This window comes from Eucyclogobius newberryi, unplaced genomic scaffold, assembly GCF_026437365.1.
Source record: "Eucyclogobius newberryi isolate DKJ021-1_F unplaced genomic scaffold, fEucNew1.0.hap1 SCAF_3, whole genome shotgun sequence".
Classification (NCBI taxonomy): Eukaryota; Metazoa; Chordata; class Actinopteri; order Gobiiformes; family Gobiidae; genus Eucyclogobius; species Eucyclogobius newberryi.
The window spans coordinates 24,595,751-24,622,815 of record NW_027315945.1 but is presented as its reverse complement, the minus strand read 5'-3'; the positions used below and the strand labels follow the sequence as shown (position 1 = coordinate 24,622,815).

The 27,065-nt window shown below is 40.4% G+C and overlaps 1 protein-coding gene across 1 annotated transcript in view; it reads left to right on the top strand.

Annotated features, from left to right (window-relative positions):
* Window positions 1–27,065, top strand: part of cdkal1 (CDK5 regulatory subunit associated protein 1-like 1) — a 195,190-nt gene that overhangs the window by 59,303 nt on the left and 108,822 nt on the right. Inside the window, exon 9 of the mRNA XM_072460498.1 lies at window positions 18,148–18,314. Coding sequence (XP_072316599.1) covers window positions 18,148–18,314 — 167 coding nt within the window. The remainder of the gene's footprint in view (window positions 1–18,147; window positions 18,315–27,065) is intronic.

The window sequence follows — 27,065 nt, the reverse complement described above, 5'->3', positions numbered from 1 at the left end:
ATGTTCTTGTACTGTGGAGAGGGGGAGAGAGGTAAACTTTATTCTTTAGAATTTTGGGATGAGCCAGTCGAGGGAGAGACGCAGACACTCCAGCAATGGCTTCAGCCATTGCAGATTTTCTAGTTGAATTTGTTTCCTTGTTGGGTCGTCTCTCAGTATCACAGGAATTCTGGATGATCCATTTACTTGTTTTCTTTGTCCTATGGCTACTGTATAATTGTTTTAAATTCCTCTTTGCTGCTTCATTCCATGTTTTAAGGAAATCATAGTTTAAAGCAGGGGTGGGCAAACTGTGGCCCGTTTGCCTTTATAATCCGGCCCACCAAACATGCCAAGTAATATTTAATATCTTAAATATATTATCTTTGCCCTTAGGTAACTGTCTGCACTTGTATCCTTAATAAATATGACGTAAAATTAATTAAATAATAGATTCAAATAGCCTATATTTGATAGAAAAGTAATATTTTATTTGATATTAAATTTTTTGGATAATTTTTTCCACACCAATGATCGGCCCTCCGCTACTTGCCTGGATTCTAATATGGCCCTCGGAGGAAAATAATTGCCAACCTCTGCTTTAAAGTCTATATCACTGGTTAGATTACAAATTTCACTAAAATGTAGTCTATATCACTGGTTAGATTACAAATTTCACTAAAATATAGTCAACACAATTATAGTTCAGATTTGACTAAACATTTTGCCTATTTGTTCCCATTTTGACCATTTTTGTAACGTTTATAATGTAACTTTCTGATTGGACGTGAGCAACAAGTATGACCGAGGTAGAGGTAACTGTTACCTAGCAACTATATCGAAAACACGGGCCAAAATCCTTATCATTTTCAAAAAAAAATCAAATTTCTTCACAAACTGCAACTAAACAGAAGTAAAACTATGATTTATTTATTTTTTCTGCAGGTGCTATAAAAAAGGAGAAAGTGTTGTATAGACTTTAGATAAGTGTGTACGTTTTTGTCTCGCTTCAGGAGACACTTTCTTGTGCAGGTAATTTCATTTTCAACAATCACCATTGATTTTTCTACAGAGAAGGTTGTGTTGAAGTTTTGCTTCTGTAAAACTTTAATATTAATTTTGTTCATTTTTAGTAAGAAAAATTCATTTTGAGACGAGTGCCATTTTACATTGAACTTACCAAATCTCAACTGTTCAAAATTCTACCTCCAGTCACTAGAGGCAAGTAAAGGTAGTACATTACCTGCAAGTTCGTGTATATTCTACCTTTTTTGAAGTGGCTTGTGTCTTCATTTGCAAAAGCCCTGTGTTTTTGCTGTGACCTCTTCTCAGCCTCTATGGGCAGGACACAAAGAGCAGAGTACGTGTGAGTGCGTTTGTAGGCGCGTGCGTCCCGTCTTGTCCTGTGATTTAGTGCCAAGCTGCCAGCCAACTCCTGTGAATAGGGGGCCCCTTTTCACACAGCGGAGCCATTATATACACACCCTCACTATACACAACTTTAGCCAGTGCCAGACTGGGCCACCAACCGCACACCTGGCTCTCCGCTATTATGTCACCCCACGTTTTTGTGCGCGTGTGTGTATTTGTATGTGGAGTTGTCCAGCTGACACCATCTGCTCCGTCTTTTGTCAACTTGTGTCCACATAGCCATTCTCTCCTTACTTTTGTCAGATTTTATTCTTTTATATTGTCAATTTGCAGTACAACGCGTGTCAATTTGCAGCATAAAACATTTCAAGTTGAGTTTAAATTACATTTGTTAAAGTTTCTGGAACTCCGAATGAATTTGTTTTAGAAGAAATTGTCAGCTGAGACGTGAAGTCTGTTTTCTCCAGCACAACCCTTCATTCAACACTCAAATTCACTTTCATTACAGAATTGGCAAAACATTTTCCCTTAGTCCCAAATCCTTCTGCTCTTCCCAACAGATAAACACTGAGTAAATACCACTTAGTTTTCTACTTGCAGAGCAGCAGTTTGTGGGGGAGGGGATCGCAGTCTCACTTTTGGGCACTAGGTGGCAGTAAGACACTGAGCTTAGGAGCCGGACCATGTGCTTCCACTTGTTATTGTCTCCATCGCTTTTCTCAGTACAAGCTTCTCGCTCACACTCTGCTCTCGGCCTGCGCCTGTTAAAATGCTTAACTGCTCAAAGTCCTCTGACTCACATTTGGCTTTTAGTTCCTGGTCCCATAACAGCACTGTGAGTGTTTTTTCCCCGGCCGCTGCATTGTTTACATACCCTCTTCCTCTTTTATTTGCGCTTTCAACTGACACAGGCAGAATTTGACAGTTATTTTTGGCTTTCATGACTCATAAAAACAACAAAACAAATAGCAAACATGTTTTGTTTCCGTCCCTCATCAAAAACCTGGCAAATCACATCCTGATTGTAACAACTTTTTAAATGTGTTGTGATGTCATACAAGTTTTACATTCAACAGTTATTCTAAGCCCAATGATTCATTAGACCTGCAGAAGTGAACATAAATATTATTCTAATTGGCTCCTTAGACGTTTAAACTTGCTAAGCTTGCTGAAGTAGATGAATGAACTCTTTTACCCTCTGAGAGTATGGAGACCCGTATAGAGACCCCTATGGAGTGGCATTTCAGCGACTTTCAACTGTGCTATTTTGACTTGGTCAGCAACATCCACAAGTGGTGATGGGATCAATTAAACCAAGTAGAGATACAGATATAGTTTAAAAACAGTATTTCACCAATGTTCACAACCATAGTATGTTATCTAACACTAAAAACCCCACTCGCACGCACACCTGTAATTAAGTCAAACATTGATGTTGAGCTCCACACAAGCCCTTACCTGAAGAGAGTGAGAATCAAAAGAGGTACAGACTAATGACAGTTTATGGAGTGAGGCTGACTGAGCAGTGCTGAAAGGTGGATCAGAGCGTAGCACACCGAGCACTTTCATCAAATCCCAATTACTATGTTTATATACACTGGAGTTCAGTGGGAGCTTAACATAGAAATTACAGTGTTACAACGCCGTGGACAAGGCCTAATAATATTGTATCTTCTACTAATATTCTCACAATTACACACACTAATATTCTCACATACTTTCTCTGGATTTGAGCAGTTTTCAAGCTTGTAGTGCACCAATCCTATTAGAATGCAGATTTAATTGTGTGTGTGTGTGCGTGCGTGTGCGTGCGTGCGTGCGTTTTTTATTTTTTCATTTTAGCTGAATAATTATCGAAGAGGAAACAATTAGTCCCCCACTTTTTCTTTTACTGACTAAACCTATAAGATCTACACTTCAAGATCTAAAATTCACCCACTCTATTCTGTTTAATGAATATTCACTAGAACACGTGCATGAGTAGCACAATAGTGGTGTACTAATATGGACATTTTAGGGTGATACGGATGTTGTGGGGAAAGCTTGGGCCGATAACCGATAGTTGGCTGATGTTTTCTATACGGTGTTAGGTTATTTTAAAGACTTGGTCCTCTCCAGTCCGTGTGTCATCATCATGTTGCTCTGCCTCTGCAGCGCCTCCTGTGTCTGTTCAGACACTCAGTCCTCTTCTCTCCTTCTTTAAACCACCCACGCTAAAATTCTATGGAGTAAACATGTATAAACTGATCGTTTAATTGAAAAATGAGTCAAATAATGTCTGAAAAAACTTTGCATTTATTGCGGGTTGTGAGTGAAGTCCTATATTTCCTCGGGCCTGATAAGGCATCCAAGGAAAAGAAAAGGTTAAGGTACACAAGGTTCAAAATAAAGTCCCATTTAGTCCAGTTGATGTCTATAGCTAACAGTATAAATCACATAGACCGTATGATATATTATATTCTATTCTAGTTTTTCATTCTTTTACTGACTACATTTTCACAATCTACATGTCAAGATCTAAATTTTTGCTAGAAAATTCTCTATAGTCAAATATTTGCTAGAGCACTGTGTATAGTGTAGTTTCATGCAACATTGACGATTACAGTACAGTACCTCAGTGTATTATGGGAGGGTCTTAGATGTTTTAAAATGATAACATATTACATGTGTGTGTTGTACTTGCTGGCGAGAAACGACTTTCTTATTTTAGCCTATTGTGTATAAACAACTATGCTAAATGACAATGGCTTATAATTGTACAATCTGCTTCAACCTACAGTGTTAATGTTTTTCTGTAAACCTGAGGCTTGATGACAGCAGTGCAAACAGGTGAAGACTATTTGGCCCTGTCTAATCCTTGAACATTATGCAACTGTCCCACTTTAGCTGTTGTTTTTCTGTTTTCCTGTCTGGATCCATTCCATCAGTCGACTCCCACCTCAGCGCCGGCACGCCTCTACCCCGCGATTTGTTATTGTTTTTACCCACTCAACTCACTACAGAGCCACTAAACCTTCTTCCACTTTGATCTCGCCTCATTCAAATTCACTTCTATCTTATCTTTCCATTTCAGCGTTCTCACTTTTACCAGCCTCATCACTTTATGGTCTGTATCAACATTTACTTTCCATAAAGCCCCTCTATTTTCCGTCACTGAGTTGTTGGTTGCTCATGATGATAGCGGTTTGTTTGTTTGTTTTGCTCTGTTTGTTCAGTTAATAAAAATATATTGAGGCCTCCTCCGTATCAGCGCACAGTCATAATTCATGGTGCATTTATCACTTACACTTTGAATTAAAGAGGGATATTTAGTGACTTGTTTTTTGCCTCGCAGTTATTTACCCCAGCATTTATTTATTCTTGCGATGTAAATTATTTTTTTATGATTCACCGTATGACACACTTGTCATTTAATAAGTACCAGTAATTGATATAACAAGATTGTAGCTGTTTTTTTTAAAGTTTTTTTTGATCTGAGGATTTTTCAGTGCGCTTGAATGTGTGTGTGTGTGTGTGTGTGTGTGTGCGTCATTGTAAGCCTGTCCCCTGTGGTATACTGTATATTTTGATAGCATCAGGGGGTCTTTTCACACCCCCCGCAGGAAGCACTTCTCACATTGTGGACCCCCTGTGTCTGTCCCATGAGCCCCCGGTGCTGGGTGACATGGAAGTCCTTCAGGGGGGACACTCAGACGCACATGCACGCTCCTCACTTTGGCTAAAAGTATATCACTAGAGAAGCAAACGATCAGATCTGTCCTCTGGTTAGTGTTGCCTCAAACGGGCTCAGACTGTGTACCTCTCGGGGGCTGGAGGGGCTGTGTGGCATTACCCTTCAAAAAACTGTCTGCTGTGACCCTCTGTCTAATAACGAACCAGAGTCATGCACGCAAACATTCACCAAGGCAACTGCAAACAACTGTTATCTGCAAAATCATCAAACATTCAAAGTGTAGATATGTTTTCTTCTACTGTTTTTATATAAATATGTACGGTTTGATGGTCATTAGTCTAAATTCCTTTTTCTTGTCTTTTTTTAATTTAATTTTTTACAACAAATGATGTATTCTTGGTTAAAAAAGGCAGATTCAACTTTATGCCTGGTAGTTAGTAATAAACACAAACTGCAATATTGATCTAAAAAGACTACATTATAAATCTGTGCACTGACTTTCTAACAGCATATTTTAATGAGAATCAGATTTGTACCATCTTTAGTTTAAAAGCGTTTAAAGAATAAACTGTTTGGAGTAGTCCAAGCTTCTTCCTCATTCCATTCCAATTATGTAGCGTGTGGAGCCTGCGGAAAATGGCTCAAACCATTAAGGTGGTTAAAATATCATAAAAGTTGCATTTGATTGCAGAGCTTTAGAATTGTAGTATGGCATACGACTATAAGTAAACAGTCAAACATGTTTAGTTTGAAATTATTTATTTTATCTGTATCTTGGTTATTGTACACAAAGCAGGCGGTTCTGACTTCAGCATGCAGGGCTCAAACATAAATTGCTCTGCATATGAATCAAAGCCTTTGTCTCGATGTTTGATTTGAGGTGGTTGGCTCACACTTCTGAATATGGGGCCGAATGAGTGCTGGAATGTAAAATGGATTCGGCCCACAATAGGTCATCCTCTGACCTTTTACACACAAGTTCATGACTATTTATAACAAGTCACTCTTGCGTAGATGTGAAGCTTTGTTTTATGTTTTAATGTGCTGTAGTGCTTCAGATGCTGCTAGTTTTGGTGAGGTTTCATCAGTGGACTAAAGTGTCACATGTGAACATGTCTGAACAGGCTCGTCTCTGAACACTGCATATGTTAAGCCCACACACATGTCCGGGCATGTCTTCAACAAGCCTCGGCACATTCATCTGCCTCTCTGAGGCCTGCGCCTGCTCACTGTATTTACATCTATTATACTGCTATTGTACTCATATATGTGACTGTCACATTTGTTTTTCAGGAATAAATGTCACACTAAATCCCACCAACTATTCCTCCAACTACCACTGCTGTTTCTCAGTGTTTAGATATAATATCACTAATTCATTGACTTCAGAGTGTCAAACAAAACCGTATTACATCTGTTATTATAACCACTACCTAAAATAATGTTATGATTAATCTTATACTAATCTTACATTCATCTTATATATTCATATAAATGTAACTATATTCAGTCACTAGTGTTTGCGGACAAGGAAATGGGTAAAGATTACTGCCCAAAGACTCAACAGTGTGTACCTACTACTGAGCTACTGCCAGCACAAATGTGGTTGGATTAATGCACTGCAGCGATTAATCATTGACTCTACAAATAATAACAGACTGTGCCGTTGTTAAGTAGAAATATCAAACCAAAAAAAAAAAAAGTCAGATTTTTATATAGGCCTCTAATTTTTTCAAGTAAATTCAGATTTTCTTTTTGAGTATTTTACTTTGGTGTTTCTATTAGACTATGACTTTTTGTTTGTTATAAAGTCATTTTTTTGCATTGTATAAAAAATTATTTAGGAGAAAAACTAGTCGATGAATGTCAGAGAGAAAAAAAAAAAAAACATTGGGTTTTTCGCGGGTCGCAAGTAAATTTGTCATATTTATTGATACGTTTTGGCTACAACTTTTCTAGAACTTGCTAGAGTCTGTAACTTTGTCATTTCTGGATATTTTGTCACAGAATGAAGACCGAATTAAAGTGTTCCATCTTTTCGTAGAACAGCAGAAAGCCTCTAGAGGTCCACGGAGTATCGGCGGACTGATATTGGTGCTTTTGGCTGATATTACTCAATGGCGTGAATATTAGTAGATATGAGCCGATATATTGATGTGTTCTGTTCCTTATATATATATATATATATATATATATATATATATATATATATATATATATATATATATATATATATATCCATCCCATCCATCCATCCATCTTCTGCCGCTTTATCCGGGGCGGGGGCAGCAGTCTGAGCAGGGACTCCCAGACTTCCTTCTCCCCAGACACTTCCTCTAACTCCTCCGGGGGGATCCCGAGGCGTTCCCCGGCCAGCCGAGAGACATAGTCTCTCCAGCGTGTCCTGGGTCTTCCCCGGGGCCTCTTCCCGGTGGGACATGCCTGAAACACCTCCCGAGGGAGGCGCCCAGGAGGCATCCGGAACAGATGCCCGAGCCACCTCAGCTGGCTCCTCTCGACGTGGAGGAGCAGCGGCTCTACTCTGAGCTCCCCCCGTGTGGCCGAGCTCCTCACCCTATCTCTAAGGGAGCGCCCAGCCACATGGCGGAGGAAACTCATTTCGACCGCTTGTATCCGCGATCTTGTTCTTTCGGTCACTACCCAAAGCTCATGACCATAGGTGAGGGTAGGAACGTAGACCGACCGGTAAATAGAGAGCTTTGCCTTTCGGCTCAGCTCCCTCTTTACCACAACGGTCCGATGCAGCGACTGCATCACTGCAGCCGTTGCACCGATCCGCCTGTCGATCTCACGCTCCATCCTTCCCTCACTCGTGAACAAGACCCCGAGATACTTGAACTCCTCCACTTGGGGCAAGGACTCCCCACCCACCTGAAGAGGGCAAGCCACCTTTTTCCGGTCGAGAATCATGGCCTCGGATTTGGAGGTGCTGATTCTCATCCCAGCCGCTTCACACTCTGCTGCAAACCGTCCCAGTCCATGTTGCAGGTCCGGGTTTGATGGAGCCATCAGGACAGCATCGTCTGCAAACAGCAGAGATGAGATCCTGTGGTCCCCAAACCGGACACCCTCCGACCCCTGACTGCGCCTAGAAATTCTGTCCATAAAAATTATGAACAGAACCGGTGACAAAGGGCAGCCCTGGCGGAGTCCAACATGCACTGGGAACAGGTCTGACTTACTGCCGGCAATGCGAACACAGCTCCTGCTCCGGTCATACAGGGACCAGACAGCCCTGAGCAAAGGGCCCCGGACCCCGTACTCCCGGAGCACCCCCCAAAGGACACCCCGAGGGACACGGTCGAAAGCCTTCTCCAGATCCACAAAGCACATGTGGACTAGTTGGGCAAACTCCCATGAGCCCTCGAGCACCCGATGGAGGGTATAGAGCTGGTCCAGTGTTCCACGACCGGGACGAAAACCACTCTGCTCCTCCTGAATACGAGGTTCGACTATCGGTCGGATTCTCCTCTCCAGTACCTTGGAATAGACCTTACCCGGGAGGCTGAGGAGTGTGATCCCTCTGTAGTTGGAACACACCCTCCGGTCCCCCTTCTTGAACAGAGGGACCACCACCCCGGTCTGCCAGTCCAGAGGCACGGTCCCCGAACGCCACGCGATGTTGCAGAGACGTGTCAACCAAGACAGTCCTACAACATCCAGATACTTTAGGTACTCAGGGCGGATCTCATCCACCCCCGGGGCCCTGCCACCGAGGAGTTTGCGAACAACCTCAGTGACTTCAGCTTGGGTGATGGATGAGCCAGCCTCTGAGTCCCCAGTCTCTACTTCCTCTTTGGAAGACGTGACTGAGGGATTAAGGAGATCCTCAAAGTATTCCTTCCACCGTCCGACGACATCCGCAGTCGAGGTCAGCAGGCCTCCACCCGCACCGTAAACGGTGTTGGTGAGACACTGCTTCCCCCTCCTGAGGCGCCGGACGGTTTGCCAGAATTTCTTTGGTGCCGACCGATAGTCCTCCTCCATGGCCTCCCCGAACTCCTCCCAGGCCCGGGTTTTTGCCTCAGCACGAGCCGCGGCTCGCTTGGCCTGCCGATACCCGTCGATGACCTCCGGAGACCTACAAGCCAGAGTAGCCTGATAGGCCTCCTTCTTCAGTCTGACGGCATCCCTTACTTCCGGTGTCCACCACCGGGTTCGGGGGTTGCCGCCACGACAGGCACCGGAGACCTTGCGACCACAGCTCCGAGCAGCCGCATCAACAATGGAGGCGGAGAACATGGTCCACTCGGACTCAATGTCCCCAACCTCCCCCGGGACATGGGAGAAGCTCTCCCGGAGGTGCGAGTTGAATACCCTACTGACAGAGGGCTCCACTAGACGTTCCCAACAGACCCTCACAATGCGCTTGGGTCTGCCAAGTCTGTCCGGCTTCCTCCTCCGCCAGCGGATCCAACTCACCACCAGGTGGTGATCGGTTGACAACTCTGCCCCTCTCTTCACCCGAGTGTCCAAGACACGCGGCCGGAGGTCTGATGACACGACAACAACGTCGATCATTGACCTCCGGCCAAGGGTGTCCTGGTGCTATGTGCACTGATGGACACCCTTGTGCTTGAACATGGTGTTCGTTATGGACAATCCGTGGCTAGCACAGAAGTCCAATAACTGAACACCGCTCGGGTTCAGATCGGGGAAGCCGTTCTTCCAGATCACCCCTCTCCAGGTGTCACTGTCATTGCCCACGTGGGCGTTGAAGTCCCTCAGTAGAACAACGGAGTCCCCGGTCGGTGCACTGTCCAGTACCCCTCCCAAGGACTCCAAGAAGGCCGGGTACTCTGCACTACTGTTCGGCCGGTAGGCCGCCACAACAGTGAGAGACCTGTCCCCCACCCGCAGGCGGAGGGACGCGACCCTCTCGTTCACCGGGGTAAACTCCAACACGTGGCGGCTGAGCTGAGGGGCTATCAGCAAGCCTACACCAGCCCGCCGCCTCTCCCCGTGGGCAACACCAGAGAAGTGGAGCGTCCAGCCCCTCTCGAGGAGATGGGTTCCAGAGCCCAAACTGTGCGTGGAGGTGAGGCCGACTATATCTAGTCGTATCGCTCAACCTCCCGCACAAGCTCAGGCTCTTTCCCCCCCAGCGAGGTGACATTCCATGTCCCCAGAGTTAGTCTCTGTGTCTGGAGATCTGGTCGCCGAGGCCCCTGCCGTCGACTGCCGCCCAGATCTCTCTGCACCAGCCCCTTATGGATCCTCCTGCGGGTGGTGGGCCCACGGGAGGGCGGCCCCACGTCGCTCTTTCGGGCTTTGCCCGGCCGGGCCCCGTGGGGTAAGACCCGGCCACCAGGCGCTCGCCATGGAGCACCCATCCCAGGCCTGGCTCCAGGATGGGGCCCCGGTGACGCCGATCCCAGCGACGTAAACTGCCTTGTTCGTGTTGTCATCATAGAGGGCTTCTGAACCGATCTTTGTCTGACCCGTCACCTAGGACCTGTTTGCCTTGGGAGACCCTACCAGGGGCATGAAGCCCCCGACAACATAGCTCCAGGGATCATTCGGGCACTCAAACCCCTCCACCACGTTAAGGTGTCGGTTCAAGGAGAGGTGTGTGTATATATATATATATATATATATATATATATATATATATATATATATATATATATATATATATATATATATATATATATATATATATATATATATATAATCTCTCTTCTTCACCTCGCTCTCCGTGATTTTTATTTTTTGCGCTCCATATTAAGCTCCACAGTAAACTTCCCCTTTCAGCAACAACATCCACGATATACTAGCAGTTCGTATTCATGAGAGCTGGGGATTTGGTCCATCAATTATACAACCATCCCACTACAAGTGATTTGCATTGAAAATGTAACCCTTTTTCGTTTCATGATTGACACCACAGGTTCACTTGGTATGTGTTACCAGGTTACACACTATTGATCAAACAATTGCAATATCATGTTGAACTTGGTTTGCCAATCATTTTAAAATAATGCCTCTTCTCTGCTCTTAAATGCAAATCGGTGACATATAAATTGTGACTGGTTACCCTGTAGGTGACCTGAATGTTATTGTGCTTGTTAAGTCAGTAAACCAGCTACAGTCATTAGTCACAAGCTTTAATACAAAAAATATCCTATATGTTTACATAAGGATACAAATATTTACATAATGGGATTCAATTTACATACCCGTGGACAGTTTCCCAAATACATCTGAACAGACTGTATATTAAGTCAATTACTTAATTAAAACATACACATGCTGCACCCACAGTCACACACACAAACCGTGAATTAACAAACACACAACATGATGCCTGCTGGGGGGGTCATGAATACATTTGCATAAATACTGACCAGACACACAGTATTATTATTTATCAAATTAGTCTCAAAGAAAGTGTATGAGATTCATGTAGCACCACATGTGTACAGTGAAAAATAGGTCAATGGTTTGGCTTATATTATGTCAGAATAATAAGTATAAAGCTGGTAGTGGATGCTCACACTTTGGGGATCCTAATAGTTTGAATAATTGTGTTTTTGTAAGTGTGTTTGGATTGACCCTTAGGCAGGAAATGTCATCCCTTTATTCCTGAAGATCAGGATCTTGGAAAATGGAGTACATGGCCTGTACTATATTCTTATAAATTGTGATACTTGTGAAATGTTGTTGATATTGTACATAGTTGTATTGATACACTCTCATTCTGTTGTTTATTTTGTGAAGGAAACCTGTTAATGTAATACAATTGAAGTGTTGACAGTATTTCAGCAGTATTGTGAATGTAGTGGTTTTGTAAAGTAGTATATCTTCCAGTAGTTTTTAAATATATTGTGTGTATATAGGCAGAAAAAAGAGTGAAATATTATAGGTCATCATCTGCAGTATATCAAATTACTTATTTAGGGAAGGGAATTAATAGACCTAAACCTTGTCCCACCCCTTTTTGTGGGTGTCTTTTGTTTTCTTTGCTGTGTTAAAAATAAAACTTCTTAAACTCGATAAGTTCTTGTTTCACCAAAGGTAGTATAAATAGATTTATTTAAAAAAAAATATAAAGAAAAACCTACACTACACAACTACACACAAAAAAATGTAACGTTTTGGGAAATGTACTTTGATTGGATGAGTTCACAAAAGTATGACTGACTTGCCCCATGGTGAGTAAAAGGCAAGATAGTGGTCCCCACTGAACCCTGTTTCTCTTATATACAGCAGGCCGTCTGCTTTGGAAGCTTCACAAGATACTTCCTCTTTGACTGAGCACACATCTATATATACATGGAGCCAGAGAAAAGATGAAAGAGGATATAACTTCTATCCCAATTACTTCCCATACATTCATATACACATACATCACAAACACACATACTATATCCCTGTGCACACGGCACTTGTAGCCCTTCTGCCAATTACTTTTGATATATCCATACAATATATCTGACCCATATATGCTGTGGCATGTTTTTCTTATAAACACATACACACACACTGCCGGCTTTGATGTATGCAGACGTTTTTATCACGAACACAGTCCTGTTCAGAAGGTCATGCCTGTAGTGTGGAAGCTGTGAAAGTGGGTTAAATCTGACATGATTACGCGCTGTTATTTAAAATGTTCATTACAGTCATACATATTCACATGCACATGCACACATACACCTGTAGCCAGATTTGGGTTCACATGCCCAGGAGTCTATATTTACCACTAACCTGACTGTTAGAATAATCAAAGATGGGGATGTTACCTGCCAAGCCTCCTACGTGCAGTTGATGCTCTAAATTAAGATTCCTAATTACTGGTATTAAACTCTGTGTAGCATTTTGCTTAAGCACAAAGTGTGCAATGGTTAGTGCTCTGTATGCCTGTCTTGTTTATGATGCTTTGAGAATAATTATGGTATATCATCATATATCGTGAATTTTTAAATGGCACTTTCGTGGTCTGGAAATCAAAAGCCTCAGTTTTATTGACTTTATTCATTATTAGTTTCTCTGTGTAAGAGTAGGCTGGAGTGTAAATGTATCTTGGTCATTAACATTTTATTCTGCCGCCTCCTTTCTACAGTAATCAGTTGATTTTGCAAGTTGCTGTAGTAGACAGTGCCCTGAAGGCCCAGTTTGTCTTGTGGTGAGTGGGAAGCTTTAGCGTGGAGGAAGACAGCTGCAGGGCCAGACTGGTCAGAAAGGATAGGGGCATTGGCTAATGTGATTGAAGGTCAGACAGGCCTTCCAGTCACTGATACACCACACCAAGATGCTGTGTGCGCAGCCTGTTAGTCAGCCTGTGTGCTGGAAAGAAAGCAGCACATTTTTTAGCCATATCCACCTTAGATTGTTTTTCTTCATAATTAACTGTATTTACGTATGAAGAGTGTTGAGGGTGAAAGCAGGACACTGGCTGCAAATTAGCCCATGGCTACAATCTGGTGTTTTTACAGCATTTGCATCATATTTATTAACATGCACTGTCCCAACATAATAAGATTAAGAATACCCAATACCCGGTAATACAAATGGCACAACTTTTCTATCTGTTGAGGAAAGATGGGTGTTATATTTATGCAGAGTTGTTCATTAAATTGGATTAAATTCTTCTACATAGATATTGAAGACGTAACATGTGACTTATAGATTACTCTATATGAACATATTTGATCCTATTATAAATAAATCCTTAGCTCTCATGTACACATATGCCGTATCATATAGTTTACAACACACAGTTCATTGCCAATCAAGGACATTTTGTTGAATTATTCCTACCCTAAATTTGTAAAAATGTTATGGCTCTAAAATTGTACCAAATGACCCATGCCTTTCCCACATCCAAGTTTCCAGCCTTGCTCTGTAACTTGTGATATGGAGAATGAGTTTTAATGCTGTTTAATAGGATCTGTTGTGTGCATCTTATCAGTAATCTGTGAGACAGTATAGCCCATGGCAGCCAATCAAAATGTACACCATGCCAAAGAGATTAAGATAAGTAGGTAGGCCTAAACCCACATGTGCTGGGTCTACAACAAGGGTGAGTCAAATAAATGCCTCAACAAACTGTACATGCTCTGCTTTAGGTACAGTACAAGTATATATAGTATATACACTGCATACACCGTGCTAAATGAAACTGTATGCGTACTGTGATTTACATTTTTTAACATGGAATATTTGTTTAAAGTTTTATAGAATATAAATATTTACATTGTCGCGAGTAGTTTTGAAGATGTTTGGTATAGCAGATTTTCATTTAAAATAAATTCACCAAATGTGACGGAATATTGGCTATTGAATACTATTCACCTATACTATTCAAGTAATTCCAGTATAAATTAGCATGATATTTAAAAAAAAAAAAAAATCTATATATTTTTTTTCTTGTATTGTTGGTAATATAGAACTTTTAATTCTTTATTGTATGAAGCCAAGGACTTAACGGCCCTCAGAGGCGACTGTTGTTGTGATTTTGGGCCTTTCAAAAATAAATTGAATTGAATTGAATTGAATTGAATGCAGGCAAGAAATCAATATTATGTAAACGTAGATGCTTAGTAGTTATATGACTGGCCTGTCTGGGTTTGGATAGCAATTTAGACATTAAACCCACTCTCATATGAATGCATTGACCCATCCATGTACCAAGTGTACTCTTGTGTTCCAGGAAACAGCTGCAGAAAATGTATCGGTGCAGATAAGAATAGAGAGCAGACAACCATTTCCTGATAAATGACCATCCCCTATGTCGTGGGCCAACAATAACACAATAAGCACACTTAAAACCAAAAGGGACCAGGAGGAGGGCCAAAGAGCCAAATCACTGGACAGATTATTGAGTGTCTAGCCTGCAGTCTACACCTGAGGCTTTTCACAACATCATGAGGGCAGGAAAACACTGAATAATTAAAAACAGGACATAGGAAATTGTTAAATTTTAGCTTTGAATTACATTTTTGAAAACAATGTTATTTGGGGAAAAGAATCCTGCCAGACGCTGGCTTTCAACTCTGTTGAGGCCTCTACAAAGCAAAAGCTCCTGAAGAGCACAAAGCTTTGACCTTATCTTGCAAAGGTAAAGATAATGGCTCCCAGAATTGGAATCGAACCATAGGACTCTTCTAGTTCAGAGGTAAATGTTCCATCTAGTGATCCACAAATCCCTTATTCTCTCAATTGTAAAAATCTCCTGCAAATAATCATTGTTCCTCTACCGACCATTTGTGCCCTTTAATCAATACATGGAATTATTTTGGTCAGAATTTTCTAGCTAACAAAGCAGCAAAAACAAATGTGGCATTCATTATTGTAGACGAAAAATAAATTAAATCTATAAACATGACAGAGAAACATTTTATACTATTTTTATCAAAGGTGCCATAACATGCTTTTTTTTCCACGTTTTGTAGTCTATCCTAAGTGTATAATTGATAATAATAAGGGTTGTGCAACACCCTTAACATAATAGTTAAGAAATATCACCCAGACCTTGGACCCCCTCACCAACCCGGAAATGCAGACGGCTTGGTTTGATATTCGCCCCCACCCTTGCGAAGAGCGATCTGGCTCCCCCGCCCAACCCATGACGTAGTGTGTGCCCCACAGCTGTTAGCTCCGCCGTGCGCCGCTCCGCGCGAGTGAGTGAGAAAGAGTCTACTTTGAGACTAAATAAAAAATTCTACAGCGTGCGCAGAACAGATATATATATATATATATATATATATATATATATATATATATCTCTTATGTCCATCGCGCTCTTATTTCCTGGTTTTTCGGTATCTGATAGAACTTCTCTCCGTTTATTTTCCCGGTTGCTGCATCAACTGCCACATAAACCTTCACCATTGTGATAATAGTAAAGAGTGCGAAATAGAAAAACTCCGGAATGGGCTCGTAGGGAGACACGGGAGCCTGGAGCAGCGCGGAGCCGGGGGGAAGGGAGCGGGAGGCGGCAGGCGGGAGGGGGGTGGAGAGGGGGAGGGTGACGCGTGCCTGGGGTTATGACGCGGTCTTGCATCCACCCCCCGTCAGTTTGGAGATTCGCGGAAAGGAGAGTCTGTAATATAGCTAAAAACTGCGGGAATCAATCAAAAAAACACTCTGGGTACATATATGAAGCACAAATAGCAATGTAAGAAGGTTAAAAGCTCTGAAAAGTTGATTTTGCATGTTATGGGACCTTTAAATAAAAAGTGTTAAAATCCAGATGTTTGTTTTTTCAGCGTGTGAGTGCAAACTGGAGTTTTGGTCAAACCATTGGGGAGGGATTAGGGGTTAATGGTCAAATATGTTTTTATTTTTCCTTTTTTTCCCCTTTATAATTTGACCCAGTAACCAAAAACCGAAACGTAAATTGTATGAATTATTAAATGCAGTTTTGTATTTTTTTTAATACACAAGCATATTAACAACTCTAATAGTTATTAGTACATTTGTAAGGTAGTTTTAAACATGGGTGACTTCACAAATCATATTGTGCCTTTTAATACCATTGAAGATGAGCATTTGAGACTCTTAAGATGGACAGTTACTCTGTCATCAGCTTTAATCTCTCCGGCCTAAGCACGCTTTATTGCCTGCCTTTTTACTTTCCTTCACACATGCAAACACATGCACACGCTGTCCAATTAGGCAAACCGCATCCTCGCTCCCCCGGATGACCACATGTATCTTACTGTCTGTCCCTGCTCTGCTAATGATGATAGCACACGTGTATTTGTATCGGGTGTGCGTTCTTGATCTCAGGGCCCCACCAAGTGTGAATTTATTTTGGTGTGTCTGCATGATATGATATGTCTTAACACATAGCTTAAGCAGACACTCAAGCGTTTCCAGACCAGCCAAATGGCAGTTAGATCATTAGGCTCCAGAAGCAGGCAACTCGCTAATTTAGCCTGAAGCCGGTAGATAAGTCCGCCTTTGCTGTGGGTGACCTTCACATCTCAGATAACATGTTTGTTAGTTGCCTACTTATCTTAACTTTGGTTGCTCCTGAATTCCCCTTAACACTTTGGCCAAAAAAGCAAATGTTTCTTTTCTCTTTTTTCCTTTAGTCAAAAGTTTTATCAATAAGATCAAATCTCAAGATTTTGCCTCTTGATGCTAGTTTTCATCGTTCAAACAAAATTGAATACGCTGCCTCCTTCTTTCCCATTCATTAGTTGTTAATATAACTGTTAAAAGCATCTTCTGTTTACCCAGAGTAAGTGTTGATCTAGCACACACCTCTTGTGGTAATGTGTCTAATATCAATGATTCAGGAAAGATAATGAGTATGAGTATACTGATTTTTTTATTTTTATGAAAAGCCAACCTGCGCCTTCCCAAAGCCCAGAGACGTTGATAATAATATGTTAGGACTCACATTCAAAGTATAAATTTGTATACCGTATTTTCTGGACTATAAGTCGCTTTGGGGTATAAGTCACACCAGCCAAAAAATGCATAATGGAGAAAAAAAAAAAAAAAACATATTTCCTTGTCGCATCGGAGTAGAAGTCGCATTTTTGGGGATTTAAAAAAAATTAAATCCAAGAACAGACATTTCATCTTGAAATGCAATTTAAAATAATAACCGATTAGACAAACTGTCGTAAGTGTCTGGTATGTAAATGTGACATATTAACATTATTCAGATAACTGTAGCATAAAGCACATGCTAACAAGTTTACTAAAGCATCAGTATTACCCCAAAACATAAAATCCATTGAATTCTTCTTCCTCAGTGTCACTTCTAAACAACTCTGCAAACTCTGGCGGTAGAGGATGTGCTGATTCTTCTTCTGCGTCACTTAGAGGCTAGAACGCCCTCTTGGGGTTTGCTGTGTGAAAATAAACAACATGTAAAATGCGGTTGCCAGTGTGAAAATAACAAATAATATCACAAGTCGCTATGGAGTACCCCGGCCAAAACCATGAAAAAAGGTGCGACTAACAGTCGCACCTATACAGTACTTTACTACCTCTTGGAAACCAATAATTGCTGAAGGGCCATTTTTTTTTTTATAAAACATAGATGTGACATGATGTGTGTTAAGAGTTTTGAATGCGTTGGAACAAGATTATGTAACAGACCCCGTGTTTACTGACATGCTGTACATTTGTCTTCTCTCCAGAGGGCGTGTGTGAGATTTGGCTGACCAGTGAAGACACGGGGGCATACGGCAGGGACATTAGCACAGATTTGCCCACTCTGCTCTGGAGACTGGTGGAGGAAATCCCCGAAGGAGCCATGCTGCGTCTTGGCATGACCAACCCTCCGTACATACTGGAACACTTAGAGGTACGTCACTACACAAACTGCACTCTGGCTTGACCCAAAGGCGCTCTTCAATAAAATAATAATTAGATAAGTTTTATTTATTTACCATTTTTGTCCCTCACGCCTCATGTCCTGCCTTTAATGTGAGCTAATAACATCACTTTGTCGATTTAATAAACTAAACGTCGTTCTGTTTTGCTTGCGAAGCAGTTTAGTTGTGGCTCTCCATTCATTAGCGCAGTTCATTCTCTTCTTTTCCTAATGAGTCAATTAAGGACCATTGTGTCCTCTTTAGCAGCCCCATTTTATCAGTCATTATTGTCTTCCCTAATGGAACAATGGACACAGTTATCCACCCTATTCCTCCCTCGACCTCTTCTCTCTCATTCACACTTACTTTCTGTCTGGCCAAGGTCTTTGTGCATCACTTCTTTGTAAATGCACATTAACTTCTGTACAATTGTTTTCAAGCCCACTAATTAGCCAACAGCATACAAAGAAAAACTGCAATTAAAACAATGACTTATTAAAATTAGTATTACTATTAATTAGTGTCCGCGTCCTCTTGCATTGCTTATTGTGATATAGATAATGGTTAAATTATGTAGTGTACAATTTTCAGATCTACTCAAATACATTCCATATAAAGTGGATATCCAAAAATATTTTAAGTGTAATCCAATTTTTTTTTTTTTTTAAATGTATGGTTTAATTAAAATAACATCTCTTTATTGACAAAATGATCAGCTTTCCTGGATGTTTACTCGCCGCTTTCATCCCCAAATCTGTGCCATTCATATCAAGCTTTATAATGTACTGTCTCCTTTTTTATCCCCAAGGACATTTCTTCATATTAAGTTGAGGGAAGAAGTATTAATTGAAAAACTTAATGCCAATATGAGGGTAAATCCTGGGGATAACCTAGAAAAGTGAACTTGAAAAAACACATGCAGCTCACAACAGATATACTTTTAAATCAAATAATCAAGATGACAGTTGAATGAAATGAGGGCAGAATATATCATAATGGGGATAAAGGCCTGGGGATAGATACAAGGGGTAAAAATGAGCGGGAAAAGTGCTGTGGGAAGCAGCAGTGGAGGTTGTAATTAAGCAGGGGTTAATGGAGGTGGCTAATTGTCCCCCACATGTATAGGTAGGCTTTCTGCTTGGCTACATTACAATTAAAAAACCACCCTTCTAATGATAGGGAATAACAATTAACTGATAATTAGAAATATAGCAGAACGGCACACTTGCATGGCTGGTGTGTGTTAAGAGAGTTTTCATATGCCATCACCGGCCCCTTTTATTGTTAATGTTGACGCAAAGAATTAAATTATAAGTTTAGCTTTAATTCCATTGTCAATTAACCTAGATATTATGAGTGGTTTTATCTGTGCCTTTTGTCTCCAGTGTCCACTCTTGAGTCTACTTGCCGGTGCTTCCTTGATAGTGGTTTAGTGTAGCTGACCCATTGTAAATATAATGACTGAGATTCAGGGATGGACATGCTTTCTATGAAGGAATTAGCAATATAATTTAAAAATGAAACGAATTGACTACGCACATTATGTCAAAGCCAACTTCAAAAAGATTCATACTTTTGCCCTTTGTTGCAATTGATGTATTGGCATAAAAGCTGAAAGTCTTTGAATTGTGATAAGTTGAACTGAAAGTGTCCTGTTTTTTAAAGTGTTAACTCAAATTATCCATATCTGTTTGCTATTAATAACATTTTCGGCCATTGTATAACTACGGTACCTAAACTCTCCAAACATCTGACTTTCTCAAATTCACAGGTGGGGGAAGTGCACCTGTTCATTTTTCATTTATGAGTTGAAAATAACTTAAAATTATCTCTAAATGTGGAATTATCTTGGGGTCGGGTACCAAAACCTGTATCTTACCAGCACCGGCATCAAGTCTTAACGCTCCACTAGATCATTAAGCTCCAGCCCTGTCGGTACTCTGAACGCAAACATCATTCGGGCACAAACGAGCGGCAAACGCATCTTCTGTCATAAAATACGTTCCATATACGTGACCTGGCAGCACCTGTCTTGACGGCGTGCCACACTCTGTATTGGATCATTTCCGCACCTGGTTCTCTCGGTCTGTGTCTGCTCCGAGCGGCACACAAACTCAGGCTGAGAGAACAGACGGGAGGCTGCCGGGCGATGACCTCAACCTCGTCTAGTGGTATTGGGGTATTGTGTATTTTTGGCTTATACCAATTGGGGTATTGTTAAAAAGCTGTATCAATAAATGGCATCATTAAGAGTAATATTGATAAATCCTTTAACTATACCATCCACTCCTGTGTTACCTTCTCAACTTTGCATAATGTAATGGTCCAGAAGAAGAAATGCTGCCTTTTTTCATCAGACTTTGGATTTCCTCTTTCCCTTGCCCCTGTTCCCCGTCCTCTGCCGAGTGCTGCTCATAATGATAGTAATCACTGGAATAGGACAGGTGTAATGGTGAATGTCAAATCTCTCTAGTCAATCAGTCATGGTGAGTACAAGTCAGATGAGATGCCTGTTTCTGTAATGGCACCGTGAATGGCTGGAGATGAGCCCGAACGCGACCTCTGCACTTTCACTCTGCACATTTTTAGGCTTTTTACTGTTTCTTACATACAGTCCTGTATTCTAGTGTCTGTGTTTTTTCCTGACAGGTGAAGACAACCCCATTCCACTATTTGCTGATTGTAGCTATTATAAATACACTTGTTCCAGATGCCCTGGCCATTCTAGTTGATTGCATTGAGCCATCAGTCTCCCTTTTTCCACAGTAAAACGAACCCTCTATATTCCCAAATGCCTATTTGAACCTTCAGTCTCTCCACTTCATGTCTGCCTGTACTAGTGTTGTCACGATACTAAAATTTCATCTTGATTTTGATTAAGACAAGCTTTATACTCCATACCAAACATTAAAGTATATACTTTTTTTTTTTTTTTTTTCAACAACAGAATGTTTTTATTTATTGATGTTTTTTTTAATGTAGTGATGAGGAGCCAACTAAGTTTGATTATGTTCCATTATTACACACAGATCTACTGTTTGGATAAATGTTGTACTTGGTTGGTCTTAATCTGATTGCGTAATTGTGTCTGATCATATATGTCGAAGTGGGGTGGCTTTAATATCAAACATGAATAAGTTTCTAAGCAATTTTTCCACAATTATCAGGGCCAGAGACACAAAATGAAGACCGACAAAGAGCTCATACCTTGCCATACAGTTGTGGAAAAGAGCAGGTCGATATAATATATAATCCTTCTGCTACGTTGTCTAGTGTCTGGTGACACAGAGATGAACTCGTCGCTGGAGTTAAAGGGGCCAGTATCGATGCATAGATACTAATCGATACTAAAACTGGTTTAAAAATGTTTGACAACCGTAGTCTGTACATCCGTCCGGTTCTGTGCCCATACCTCACATGTAATTTCATTGTCAAAGTTGTCAAGTGCAAAACAGTAGGTCATCCAATCATATAGTGTGCTTTAATGCACATATACCTGTGTGCTGGTGTGTGAGAGAGTGTGATTGAATATAGCGTGCCTGCGGAGTCAGTAAATGAGGTGTGAAAGTACCCTCCTCATATGTAGCAATCAGTCTGGGCCCGATGAATGAAAGAGCTGTTGTCCATTAAACATCCTGTGAGATCATCCCAGTCTGCACAGAAATACATCACGTGTACCATTTAAAGTCTAAACCTCTATAAACCTTTGAAGTACTAAATGTGATGTTATTATGGGCAAAGTCTAAATAAACACTAGAACAATATAATGTACTAGACAATAGTTTATCATGTACATATTGTTATCTATAGAGGCTATGTTTAAATATGCTCTTTGAGATTGTGCTCATCTTAATGAGGTGCAAGCTTAACAACATAGAATCTTATTTAAATTGTTTTGCTGTTGGACCAAATTGCAGCTTTTGCAAATTGTTATAATTGCAATGCAAATAAAGTTTTCAATTATGCTTCCCAGTGATGTCCCGTTATGTCCTTGTTACTGTTGCTCAAAATATTCCCTTTTAAAAAGTGAAAGCATGCAAGATACAAGGTTTTATTTTATTTATCTTATTTTTCTCCTAATATAGACTTTACTTATCACAGCCACTTCTGTTTACACATTGTGCAGTATCTGAGTGTGCAGTCGCCAACCGACCGAATGTACCGTACTTTTCGGGCTATACTGCCCTCCTGAAAAAAAGCCGCTCCAACAAAATTTACAAAGAAACAAAATAATTTCTCAGTGAATATGAGTTTTATTGTAAAAGAAAAATAGTTTTTAAGCTTAACAAACAGAACACACATCACTGCTGTCCCTACTGTCCCCTCTGTCCTTGATTACTCAAGGTGTGTGAGCTGATTTTACTGTGTCTTCGCATCTGGTTCATCTGCTCCTGAGCTTGTGCTTAGCGAGATAGTGTTATGAGTGTAACCTGAGATATTTACACACAAATATGGTCCATGGTAGTGATTCAGGGGCCATGTCTGGCCAAGAAAGTTTAATTTCAATGCGGCAGGTTCCATGTGTGTCATACGTTTCGCCGTGTCTAGATTCACTTCCTCATTAGACTAATTTCTCCGTTAATATGGGTCTGATGGTGATAAAAACCACAACATTTTGAAGCTTAGACTGACGTCTTCTACAGTGTGTCAAACGCTTGCACTAGTGCTTTCTGCTTGAGTGCCTCCTGGTGGCCATTAGCCAGTAAAAATCTATACATTAACTGCACCGGTGTATGGGCCACAGGGTTCAAAGCGTGGGAAAAAAGTAGCAGCTTAAAGTCTGAAAAGTACGGACATTTCTCTCCCTGCGATCTATAGATTGCTATGTGCTCAATGCGAGGTGCTGGAGGCGCTCTGCCCTCCAGGGAATATCAAATACAACTCCAAAGTGTTTGAAATACCCCCGGGAGCCCAGTTTTTCTGAATAAACTTCTCACAAATAGAAATACGCACACAATGCCATAACGTATCATCCTGAGACCACCGTGTTCAATCATTTTTGCCATAGACTCCCCTGGGATAACCTTCTTAATACGCTCCTGTATCTGTTTGTACATTTTGTTACTATGTGCAATAGCTTTTGGGGGGCTATACCATGACTATCTGCAAAGAAGTGCTCTATATGTAAGTAAAACTGAGCTCCCTATAGGAAAAGGGTCTATTTGTAGCATGCAGGTGACGGTAATTAGCACTGCTTAATTATTTAGATTTCCTCTGCTAAAATGTAACAGATTTGACTAAATCTAAATGGCAACATGATAATTAATCTTGATAAACATTTAATCCTTTTAACAAAAATGACTCAATTAAAATAAATGAGCGCTCGGCAAAAAAAAGTTGAGTGATGCCTCTATCTCCCTGTGTACACCTAAAATTAAAAGCATATCATGGCATGTTGATGTTCTGGTTTATAAAGGGGGCATATGGTATATTATGGGGGGGTAGCATAATATGTCTCTGTTAAAAGTCTTGAAACCAATTTGCATCCATTATTACAGTGTGCAGTGTTTTGTGTAACTTATAGAATCTGCTGAAAAGGCCCCTTTCTCTGTCAGCCCCTGCCACTTATTTGGTGTTGATAACAGCTCTCGACCAATCGGTAGATGCTTGATAAAAATGTCTGTAGGTCATGCAGTGAGGTTTAACTGAACTCGAGTCATTCATTAGTGAAAAATATCCCCATATGTACCAAAAGTTTTCTCGATCCAAAACCCACATAACGAAATCCCCAAACTACACAGAGTTCTTGAGAAGAGAGAGAAGAAGGGATTCCGCCTCCTTTTATCTAGCTCCACTCTGTTTTTATATGTTCTTTTTGTTCCTATCTGATTTGAGGGGGTACATATCAGATGCTTTGAGCTAAGCCAGTTAACTCAGATCCTCTGTGGTGCGTTTGTCTATCTGGGCTGATCACCCCGAGATGAAAGGAAAGTGCGCCTCGCGTGTTGTGTGAATACGACCGCACGGATGCCTGGTGGGAGGAAGGAGAAAGTGGCACAACGAATGGTGCAAAAAAACATTGTGTAGCGTTAAGGACTCTCAGGACGAATAAGGATACAAAGGGTGTGTAGTGATTTGTGTTGCCCCTGTTTGACTGGTCCAAATGAGATTGTTGCCTCATATGAGCAATAAACCAAGCCTTTAGATAAGCAATACACGTGCCCTTATAGCATCATTTATGCCTCAGACTGCCTAAACTGCCTATCAGCCACAGACGGAGAAGGGCTTGAGCTCCACAGGGATCAGTTACCAACGATTCATATCTGTAGTGTTCGATCATTAGTGGGCGGGAAGCATGCTGTCACATACATACATGATAAATAGTGAGTGAATGAAAAAAATCCTGTGCATTATTTATCTGTTTATCTGCAGTTCTTGGCATTCCTTTAAAGGCTACTTGACATTTGTGAGACGTGGAGGATGTTAAAGAAGAAAAAATGCATGAAGCTTAGCTATATGGTGTGTATCTATGAAGTAAAGACAGCCTCTCTCAGACAAGTGTGAAAATGTGCAACATGCTTTGGTTGAAGGAGTAGGCGATAGTGACAAAATAATTTTCTTTATTTTTCATTAACAAGATACTTTTTTTGAGTATCTCATTAATAAAATTCAGACAATATTCTCTCAATTCAGCAGCAATGTGGTAAAACAAGTCTAAGCATACTAGTTCAAGTTTAATTATTAGATATTTTGTGAAATTATTGTAAAATCACTAACAGAAGTGCAGACATAATATGTCTGCACTTCTGTTAGTGATTTTACAATCACTTTATAGTTTTAATTTTTAAAACTTTTTTTTAATGAATATTCAGATGTTGTGTATCTTCAATATTGCATTTACAGTATTATCAATACTTCCAATATATAGATGTATAGAAAATCTCAAACATGTAATGCAATAATGTCAACTTTTTGGTATGAAGTTATCTCCCACCTCAAAGTGCTTGTGAATTATATTCACTATATTACTATTGCTATTTTCCCCAGTCCATATTAAAGTGAAGCTCATGAAATTACATGTACTACAAATACTTTAATTGACAGTAGTCTAATCAAAGCTAAATAATGACAATATAATAGGAATTTCCAGTATCAATGTTTTGCTCCTTTGCCATGACTTGGGAATCGACACGGTCCTTATTTAGTACTTTATTTGAATACATATCATACTCATTTGGAATTTATGCTTATAAATATTGGGCTTAATATATTTTATAATGTGTCACATATGAGGCTAATTGTTCTAATTCTACCAACTGGGATTTTGGTTTATTTTTATTGTGACGACCTGATGTACTGCATAGTCACATGCTAGCAATAATAACTATAAATTCAGGGGTCATAAATGTGTGGCTTTATCTCCTGGTGTCGTAGCGTTTGTGAAATGATCATCAATAAGCTTATTTTATGATGCCATGCTTTATATTTTTTTCTCCATTTGTTGGCTCAATTTCCCTGTTGTGCAAATTTATACCTGCGACTTCCCTGTTGAATATAAATTGTAAAATACTTGCATTAAAATGTCTGGATTAACAGAGGAAGTCATAAGAAATTGTAATTAATACTTGGGCCAACGATCCATTAATCATCCATTCATTCACTTTGGAAAAATAAAAATACATACAAGCAGGTTTCACTTCATGTTTTCCCCCTCTCCTTGCTCCTACACGTTCTGCTCTGATTTCTGTCACCAATCAGCCTCCATTTTCCAACCAAATTAATTCTTGCTAATTTGGATCTTCCAGTGGTCAACCCCCTGTGGCGCTCCATAGTGAGCTTTGTCTCGGTGTGTGCGTGCGTGCCCACAAACGGCCCGTATCTGCATATGAAGTAGGGAGCCCGCTACAATAGATCTTAATTGAGAAGACGGACTGCAATCAGCACATTCTTGTAGGAAATCATTAAATTATTTCTTCCTCCCCTCTCCTTTTCTCTCTCCTACTTGTGGTGATTAGCATAGTAATGATAGTATCCTGATTATGTCCATCAGAAATCTGACATCTGTGCGCTCTCTCGCTCTTTTACCACCCAAATAAATTAAAATCATCTAAACTAGAAAAAAAGGGATTCTTTTAATTAATGGGATGTGTAAAAAGATGTGTCTGTCAGTCTAGTAGTAAAATGAAAGCATAATTGGTAAGGAAATGGGGAAATATTGGTGCTGGAAATATTGCTTTATTTTATTGGATAGCAGTATAAATATTAAAATATCTTTTCAGAATATTAAGTAGATAAATTATGCGCAATGGGACATCAGACTTTCCTATTTGGAAAAGGTAACATTTAAACAAAAATATACAGAAAGATAATTGTCATAACAAAGTAGCTGTGTTTACTGCCCAATCCCGCTTCAAGCAAAATAAAAGCATTTTGTCTCAGGAAATCATTGGAGTCAAACCCACAACGCCAAATCCTGCTTCGTATATGAATCCTAAATATGATTTCTTATGCATTTCAGTTGCCTTTTTACCCAATCATGAGAATAGCTCTTATAGGTATAGCTGTATAGGACCAGATTCTTGCCCTCTTCACAGCCCAAATAATTACCATACCATTAAGTTGTCTGAAAATAATTAACTAATTGATGCATACAAATAATATAATACAAACCAGAAATGTAGTTTGAAATAGTATCGTTAGTCACCATGCAATACTGCTATGGTTTTGTTTTGCTGTTAAATATTTATTTGATTACATTTCATAATATGTCATATCTACAAGCTCAATACCAGTATGTCTTA